Source organism: Channa argus, chromosome 2, assembly GCF_033026475.1.
Source record: "Channa argus isolate prfri chromosome 2, Channa argus male v1.0, whole genome shotgun sequence".
Classification (NCBI taxonomy): domain Eukaryota; kingdom Metazoa; phylum Chordata; class Actinopteri; order Anabantiformes; family Channidae; genus Channa; species Channa argus.
In genome coordinates this window covers 30258025-30267607 of record NC_090198.1, presented here as the reverse complement: position 1 = coordinate 30267607, position 9583 = coordinate 30258025, and the positions used below count along the sequence as shown (strand labels likewise).

The 9583-nt window shown below is 42.9% G+C and overlaps 1 protein-coding gene across 3 annotated transcripts in view; it reads right to left on the bottom strand.

The window, feature by feature from the left end:
- Positions 1–600: 600 nt before the first annotated feature.
- The window catches only part of LOC137107626 (nuclear receptor ROR-alpha A-like), a 68807-nt gene continuing 59824 nt past the window's right edge, over positions 601–9583 (bottom strand). For all 3 annotated transcript variants that reach the window (XM_067491372.1, XM_067491381.1, XM_067491392.1), the window contains 9 exons: positions 8891–9032; positions 8060–8322; positions 7780–7966; positions 6525–6646; positions 5734–5866; positions 4745–4852; positions 4016–4126; positions 3773–3885; positions 601–1082 (listed from right to left, as the gene is read on the bottom strand). In XM_067491372.1, coding sequence (XP_067347473.1) covers positions 918–1082; positions 3773–3885; positions 4016–4126; positions 4745–4852; positions 5734–5866; positions 6525–6646; positions 7780–7966; positions 8060–8322; positions 8891–9032 — 1344 coding nt within the window. In that variant the 3' untranslated portion in view covers positions 601–917. The remainder of the gene's footprint in view (positions 1083–3772; positions 3886–4015; positions 4127–4744; positions 4853–5733; positions 5867–6524; positions 6647–7779; positions 7967–8059; positions 8323–8890; positions 9033–9583) is intronic.

Genomic DNA, 9583 nt, shown 5'->3' with positions numbered 1-9583 from the left:
TTCCATCATTGTGTGTGTTTGTCCCAAATTTAAAGAAACAAAAAGTGTTGATTCTACCAGAGCTGAGACTTGATCCGCCATCGTTCTCTAAGGGTACGAAGAGGCAGTGAGCCTAAAACAGAGGAACCTGCTGTGGGTGTATTGCTCCACAAAAGCTCTGTTACTATTGTGTTTGATTAGTTAGAAACATGTTTGATCGCCTCTGCGATTCTTGTTTAGTTTCTCTACATCATTGGTTTGCGTCTCTTATCAGGTTCGTTTGAATCCCCTCGTACTTGTTTTGCGTCTTGTTAATTCTGAGTAATTTTTTGTAATCTACAGTCCTTAGATTTATTCTTCTACGTGGTAAATCTTCTTGTTTGTGGTCATTGTGTTTCCAACAGGAAGTTGAAACAGAAGGTCTGATTTATGGCCCCTGAGCCTTCTAGATCTTTCAGTTTGTTCACCAGCCACAGCAACTAGCTAACTAATCACTGAGAGTAACTATGTCACCGAGCCTCCATACCAATGACCATTTAGCCACTTTCTGCTGTAACCAGGACCTGTTAGTAAATGAAGAAGTGCTGTCTTGACCTTCTGCTGAAGGAAATCAAAACCAGGTTTCAGTGTAAATAATGAAAGTGCCTTTTAATGTCAGAGCTGAATCTAATCCGGATCCAAGATCCTGGATGTAAGATGTCTTTCAGCACAGGTGGGGAAAAACCACCTGATTCTTCCCTCAGAGTCATGAGAGGAGGAGAATGAGGTGAAGATCCACAAACTGAAGAGAAGAAGAGCACAATGTTCTTTTGTTTGTGCACCTCAGTTTCCCAGAAGTGCAGCAGCCATTTTATTGAAAGTTTCTGTCTTTGGCTCCATGAGACGTCTTCTAATCCACCTGTGCCTGACCGGACCAGGCTCCGTGGTTTGGTCGCCATCTAGTTATCGGCTTGCAGAGTCAGTTCGAGGTCAGCACCAAACAGCTCCTTATAAAGAGGAGGGAAGTGTGTCCGAATGACGTCGGGGTAAATGGCTCTGAACGCCGACAGCTTCTCTGTGTGTCGATTGCAGAGGGAACGCAACGCTGATACTTTACATCTAAGCTGAGGAAAAGACAAGAAGGAAGTACAAGTTAATTCCTGTAACATTGGTAGACAGTGTTACGCTTGGTTACATGTTGCCCTGTTCTTCAGAGGGATTTGAGATTTAGTTCTTGCAGCCTGCAACTTCTCCACAGGATGGCAGTGTGTGGTTATGTTCTGCTTGAAGATGTCTGACTCATACAAATGCACGTTGGTCGATGTTTATAGATAATAATTTAAATTTCTTATGCGTATTCATTGAGAATGAAACAGTTTACGCTGAACCTCAAGTCTGATCCGTTTCCCTGGGTTTTTCCCTTCACTTCAAAATCTGTGCACATATCAGATCAGTGTCTTTCTCTCTAGACCTTCCCATGCTCCCACCCCACTTATTACGTTCCATCTCTCTCTGGATAGTCCCTGTCCCCGTCTTCCAGACCTGCCCGTCCCTCTGCTCCTAATCCCTGGTTCACTGGCCTGATCCGAGAGCAGAGCACCATGCTCAGAACTGCTGGCTGAATATCAGAGCCTCACAGCATCACCAAGACAAAAACTGAAGACTACCAGGATGAAGTTACCATCACCACTGACACCGGGACGTTGTTCTCCACTTTCATCTCACTCCTCTAGTCCCTTTCACCTCCCCATTCCACGACTCTCAGTGCTGATGTCTTTCCCAGCTTCTTGAATAACAAGAAGACGGCCATCAGCCCCCAGTTCTCTCCAGCAGATGGAGACACCCTCAAACAACACACCACCCTCCTCGTTTTACACTCTGATCAAGGATGGCAAACCAACACTCCTCCTCTCAAATTATCCCACCACCTGTTTTCTGGATTCCATCCTTCCGATCTCCTTCAGGGAACTGCACCCACACTAATCAAAGCTATTACATAAATCATGTCTCACAACAGGCACCTTCCCCACCTCCTTTAAACAAGCTTGAGTTACCCCACTGTTTAAACAGACTACTTTCGACGCCTCCCTCATGACCAAGACTTACTCTCTTCTTCCATTTCTGGCACAGCCCCTTGTATGAGCAGCCTTCAATCAAATCTCAGAATATCATTCTCTGAACAACAGCTTCAGGAGTGGTCTTTCTGCAGAAATGGCACCATGACAGTCATGGAATCCCTGCGCGATGCAAAAGCTGTGGCTCAGTCTTCTGTCTTGGTCCTATTTAACCTATCTGCAGCCTAAAGTCTTACCTATCTCAACCACCCTCGAGGTGTCTTGGAAGGGGAAAGTTTTTACAGTAAATTTCACTGCCTGATCAACGATGTGCCACAAGCCTCAGTTCTTGGCCCTCATCTTTCTGCCAACTATACCCTGGGTTGTGTAATTCACACATAGCTTTTCCTAATACCTGTTATGCAAATGACACACAGCTCTCTGTGTCCTTTCCACCCAATGATTCCACTGTCTCATCACACATTTCTGCCTGTCTCTCTTACATCTCTACTTAGATGAAAGAGAAACCTCTTCACCTCAACCTCTCCAAGACACAAGTTCTAGCCTTTTCAGCCAGACAACAAGACCTCTGCATCAACTTTGGATCTTTACTGTCCCTACAAATTCTACCCGAAATCTGGTGGTCAGCACTGACGACATCCCCTGCATCTCTCGTGCACTACATTTGCCTTCTATAACATCAGAAAGATCTGGGTCTACTTTTCTGAATGCACCACCCAATTCCTTGTGCAGTCATTGGACATATCGCATGTTGATTACTGCAATGCCCTGCTGACAGGACGGCCACCAGCAGCACAATCTAACCCCTCCAACGTATCCAAAATGAAGCAGAACATTTCATTTTTGATCAGCCAAAAGACCACATCACACCACTGTTCAGACCTCTGCACTGGCTTCATCAGCTTCAAAGAACTCTCATCTACAGAGTGGTCAACTCAGCAGCACCTCCTTACCCAAACCTCCTCATCATGGTCTACAAACTTTCCTGCCCACTGCAGTGCCTTCAAACAGCAAAAGATCCCAAGCAAAGTTCTGCAGGTTAGTGGAACCTCTCTAAGTTTAGTGGAACCTTGTCTGCAAATTCCTGTGAACATAAAAAGAATCCTACCTGTCCTGTTCTGTATTTGGGCTTCATGAAACAAACATTTCTTTTTTTAGCACTGTGCTTTAATGTTTCCTCCCTGACTTAGATTTTTTGCTGCTTTGTTCATCAGTTACTTTGTTTAAAAAGTGTAAGATGACTAAATGTAAATCTAAAATGTCCTCGTCCTTCTGCCATCAGATGTAAGTAAAATGGTGGGAGAGAGACATGTTTTTAGGATAATTAGACTTTTTTTTTTTTTTTTTACTGCTGGTCTTTGTTGAATTGTCTGCAGGTATCTGGTAACTATTGTAGATGCAGGGGTGTAACCTGACAAAAGGTGAACGTATGACCGAACGTAATAGTGCTGCAGGTTTCCTCTTAAATAAATCAGTTAACAAGCACCTACACATTCATTAAAACATGTATTTTGAATTTAGGATTTAAAATGGTTTGCATCAGATTTAAAAACAAAACAAGCCAATAAGCTTATTTTTAATATTTCTATCAAGGTTATTGTAAAAATGTCCCAAAATTTGTAAGATTATCGAGTGCAGAGACATAAAATGAAGTAATGGGAAGCATCACTTGATGGTGGGACTTGCAAACACAATGTGTGCGTGTGTGTGTGTGTGTGTGTGTGTTTTAACATGTGTACCTTGTTCAGTACTCCATCTTCTCTCTGGTTTTTCTGTAGGATGTGTTGCAGAGCCAAGTGAGTCCTCTGCTGCATCTTCTCCACCTGTAGCTTCTCCTGCAGCCACGATCGGTCTACACACACACACACACACACACACACACACACACACACACACACACACACACACACACACTTTATTACATAGCTGCAGATTATTTATGACGACAGATAGGGACGGAGGTAAACCTCAGAGACACACACCTGCAGAGAAGAGAACAAACGCCGAGAACAGAGCGAGCTCCTCCTCCGTCAGGTGCAGTAAACACATGCTCTTAGCAAAGTCGAAGACTGAAGTGATCAAGTCATCACAACCTGCACACACACACACACACAAACAGACGGGAAATAGTGAACACAATGATGCTTGGACACTGACATGCACGGATTATATACCCAAGGTTGTTAAGCCTTAGTTTAGGCCCAAAGATGCAACATTTACTTCATAATGTCTTTTTTTTTCCCCCTTTTGTCTTTTCTCATGAGAAGTCAGTGCTCAAAAACAAGCCTGATGGAGGTACTGCTTCACATGCAGCGATAACGAGGAGCTGCTCTGTCTCATTCTAGCTTGTTTGCAGCAGTGATCAAGGAGCAAAAATGGCTTCAGATCACAGTGCAATCTGTTGTAAATGATGAGCTAATGTTTCACACTAAAAGAAATTTAAAGAAATATTTTGTAACCTATATTTGAACAACGCATCAGAAAATATGTAGAGAAAAGCAAACTTTGATGGATAAGACTTTAGTTGTGATATATGGAAACTGAGACATTCATGTGGATTTTGATAAATGATCTTGTTATCACGAAAAAAAAATTTGGTCCACAAAATCTAACACTGCTTCATCTAAGCAAATGTTGGAGACGATACTCGGGGAAGCTGCCTCCTCAATGACAAAAGAAAGGGGTTAAAGATCAGCTGTTCCTCCACTCACCTAATGCTTTGAAGGCGTCAGGACCCGCAAATTTCCCATCGAAGTAGACGGTGTTGTTCTGAGAGTCAAACACCCGACACATTCGGATAAATACGACCTCCAAAGAGCCTGAGCCAGAGACAATGTGGAGACACTGATGATGAATGTTTGACTCAGGTCAAGACAAACCTAATGACAATTTAATGACTGACTGCTTAAAAATTTGATTTTAAAACTATTTTCATATAAAAACATCATTTTAAGTGAATGCAGGGAAAATGTACTAATAATAAAATAAGGTTAAATTAGCTAAACTACAGTAGCTGTTTATAAATGAGCTAGTTAGAAAATTGCTAAGCTAATCCCATCATGCATCATGCGGGGATCATGCAGAAATGTTTTCCAGGGGAATGAAAACATTCTTAATAAGAACATTTGAAGTGTTTGTATAAGAAATGCCAAATATCTAACTTATGCATTTTATATATTCCAAACTGTCATAAATACAAACAGGTTCTACATCAGCTATTTACCACCTTGTCGCCCCTAAAATCTGATTGGCTCCGCCCCTGTGGCTCCGCCCCTGGTTGCTGATGAAGCCAACATCACTTCAGGGTCAAATTAGAAAGCTAAATAAACCAGTGATAATTCTTGATGCAAAATCAACAACTGCTTTAAAAAACAGACAGAAACTGTTTACAAGGGAAATTGGACCTTCAGCCTTCAGGGAACATTTCTGTGTATCTGTTACCTTTTAACATTGACAATATAAACAAACAAAGTGGTAGGTGATGTTTTATATCTTTCTTAATGCCTAGAAATCCCATAAATCACTCAAAAAGCAATGTGTTATAACATCTCGACATTTTTATCTGCCCTCAGCTCCAAATCCATCATCTAAATCTTTTAAAATGCCTCATTATTTTCAGCTACACACTCGGGCTTTGTGACGGCCTGCTCACGGATTTATCGACGAGCAGGACACGGAGCACAGCACGACATGCACTCACCCGCTTTCAACAACACGATCTGGTCGTTCTGACAGAGATCCATGAAGCCGTCTATGCGTTTGGCGAACTCCACCACGTACTGGATGGCCTCCGTGATCTTCACGGCACAGAGCTGCCACATCACTTCCCGCGGCTGCACGGAACAGACAGGACACATAAACCATACGTTACCTTTACTGAACGAATTAACACTTGTTGAATAGATCACTGTGACTGAGTCTACAGAATATGATTTAATGTCATCAAAACAAGACTATTATTTTATCTATCATTGTCTTTGCTTGGTTCACCTTTCTTCAACTTTTAATCATCTATAATCACTTTGAATTGCGTGGATTTGTACGGAAAGTGCGATATAAACAACACAGGCCACTGTTGTCCAAATCCAGTCGGTTAATTGCAATTAAACACAGTAAAGTGTGTGAAAAATTAGCACGTTTATTAAAAAAAATGTTTTTAATAGTTTTTTAACGTGATTCACTGCCTGTTGTTGGGTCCCACAGTGAAACTATTCCAAAATACAATTTTTGTGCTTATATGTCTGACTTGTTCACAATAGTTCAACTTTTAAATTTTGTGTGTGTGTGTAAAATGTTCATTAGCTTTATGCTAACTAGCTAACTCTATTATCAAAACACCTTTTTCTTCATTTAAGAAGTCGACCTTAATTCTGTTTGAAATAAAATGGGAAAGTGAGTGAAAGTGATTAGAACAACAGACGGTATTAACAGTACTTGTAGATTGTAGTAGATTTTTTCTAATTGTGTCACCAAACTCCACTGTAGACACACCTTGCTCTGGTAGCTCTCCACCTCGTCCTGCAGGAGGTTCTGCCAGTTCATCTGCTGCAGCTCCTCTCTCAGGTGCTGACATGTCTCCAGGTGGGACTTGGAGATGATGTGGGCCAGGTGGTCTGAAACAAAACCCACGACTGTGAGATGGTGATGCTGATGGAAACTGACCTTCTTGGGAAGCAGGAATGGACTCAATACTTGTCTCGTAAAGGCCGTAAAGATGAAAATTGACAGTTGTAATAGAAACCTAAACCTGGATCTCAGTGAGAACCCTCCACTGAACAAATCCTTAAAAAGAAGTGGGGCTTTGATTCACGGCTACAAACACCCTTCTTCTTTTTTGAGGTCTGGAGCCCAAAAGAAAACATACAACAACGATTGTTCTACTCAGCGTCTCTGTGCCGCTGCTAATTGTTGCAGCGTTAACGAACGAATCTGCAAAGACTAAAACATCACGGTACTAAAATAGTCCGACAACAAAGCTTGTGCTTGGTTCAGGGGTTGGGGGTTATTACAATAAATGCTTTTGTCAAAGGAAAAAAAGTTAATAAAATAAATCTCCAGGGAGAATGAAATGATTTCCCCCATCGAGCGCCCTGCCACGTCCCAATTGGCCCTAATTAACGAACAACTAATTACCACGCAGAGATTTTAATGAGCTCTGAAGATGAGTTTTCAACCTCCCGCTATTTAAAACGCTTTTCTCTGTCTGTTTGCCCCAGAGTTCTCTCTCCTCCTTTGTCTATGCGCCTTCTTATACCTCCATCTCCTTTTCTTATGTTCTCCTCCTGCTCTCTCTTTCTTTTTCAGCCCTTTCTTGGTGTTTCCTCATCGTCTCTCTCACTGTTTTTCCCTCCAGCTCCCTACAACCGTCTGCCGTACGGCGGCTGTTTTGTTTTCCTTCGCAGAGCATCAGGAGTCGACTTGGATGCTTTATACATCTTGAGAGCTCACAAAGGGAATCAGAGCTACACCCAGTGCTCCTGGGATTTGACAACACAAAAATAATCTCTAAACATGTCAATCATGCAGCTCAGTGTGTCTCTCCAGCCCTTGAAACTGTCTTACTGGACGTTCTGTCCACACATTTGGGATGAATGTATAATCAATACACATATCATTGGTTGCGTTGTTCCTGTTTGTGCAGTGTCTTAGCAGATTTTTAGATATTTATTTTTAGGAGTAATCTTACTGTGCTAAGTTTCACCGCTTGCCAAACTTAAGTTTGGTTTCTGTTTGAATGACTTCTCACCGAGTTCAGCCATGGACACAGTGGGCGATGTCTCTCCATTGCTGAAGGAGCAGTACGGGAAGAAGCCATTGCTGGAGTTGTAGTCGAACAGCGGCTCCGGTTTGATGCCGTTAATATCGAGCCCGGATTGGTCCGGAGATGGCTGGACATCCAGGTAGAACCCCCCTCCTTCTCCTCCAGAGTCTGCCTGGAGAAACGAGAGCAAGAGCTCTATGTCAGTCTTTGTTTTTTTTTTGTTTTTTTTTTCAAAAAACACCTTCAGAAGAGAAAATCATCAAACCTTGGGTGACACTGAGCCTCCTTCGGGCGAGTTTTGCTCCATGTAGCCTCCCAGCTCGTCTGGCAGCTTTGTGATGCTGGTGGAGGAGAGACCATAATGGGGGGACCCGTTCAGCTGCTCCACATTGTCTGGGCTTGGGCTGCCGAGGCTGGAGTGGGACAGGAGGAGGGAACCTTGCTGCTGCTGCTGCTGGAGACGGTGTTTCTGGACCTCGGCGTACAAACTGTCTCGCTGCTTCTTGGACATGCGACCAAACTTTACAGCTGTTTTTCAAGAAAAAAAAAAGCGACATGTCACACGTGGAGCTTTAAACAGTAGGTGCTGAGATACACAGCGTGTTGTTGGTTGGTTTTTTCATGGGATTTGTTCAGTATTAGAACAATACAAATAAATAACAAACCCAAATTTGTCCTTACATGTTTGACATTGCACAGTTTTTCAATGCAGACATCGTCCCTGCAACTTGTCTTACTTTCAACATGCTTTAAAACTAAACATCCTGTCCTTACCGACCCAACAACAACACTTTTATACATTTTTAGATATGAAGCTCTACAGTCCTGATAAGTCTGAACTCCTCCGCATTTGTCCTTTTGTTACTTCACTTTTGACGTACTGATAAATCTTGAAGGGGACGTACAGTCCAACAATATGTCATCGCAGCTACAGACGTCTCTTCATTAATCTAACCGTTTGCTGTTGCAGACAGCGTGAACACTGACCACATGTTGCATCCAGCCACACACTTGTGTCTGCAGACTAACATCTTGCAAACTGCTGACCACCAGATGTTTCTGCAGGTGAGAGTGTTTGTGTGTGTGTGTGTCTCACCGTCTCGGGACATGCCCACAGTCAGACATTTCTGCAGACGACAGTGCTGGCAGCGGTTTCTGCTCGTTCGGTCGATCAGGCAGTTTTTCTGGCGAGGACACGAGTAGGTGGCGTTACTCTGCTGACTCCGCCTGAAAAAACCCTGAGAGAGGAAGAGGTTTGTTTTTCACACAGCTGTGACACCATGTTTAATCCTAAACTCCCAAGTTTTTCTTCCCATCATCTCTACCCACAATTCCTTCTATCTATGATCCCCACAGCTCCCATCCGCCTCTCTCTCTGTCTCTCTCGTGAGTGTGCACATAGATAAATCTTCATCAGCTGCTCGTTGGCTGTGAAATGAGCCTCCAGCTGCCAACAGCTGTCACATCAGCAGCAGCTGCTGCAGCTGAACACACCAGCTTGTTTGGGGTTTTCTGAGCCAAACAATTGTGACTGATGGTCCAAACAGAGCATCAAATGTGTCCTCTGATTCTGGTAATGAGACTCAGCCCGTGGATGGACCACAGGCAGAAAGACAAGCTGTCCAGCTGACAGTGGATGTTTAAAGGAAAAAAGAAAATCATTGCTAGAACGGATTGAAATACAGTAAGTCAGTTATTACAATGTAATCGAGGATTCACTGGGTAAAGTTATGTGTCTTTGAGACACTGCTGGGTCAGAATGTCACAAAAAAAATCGAAACCTTTGACG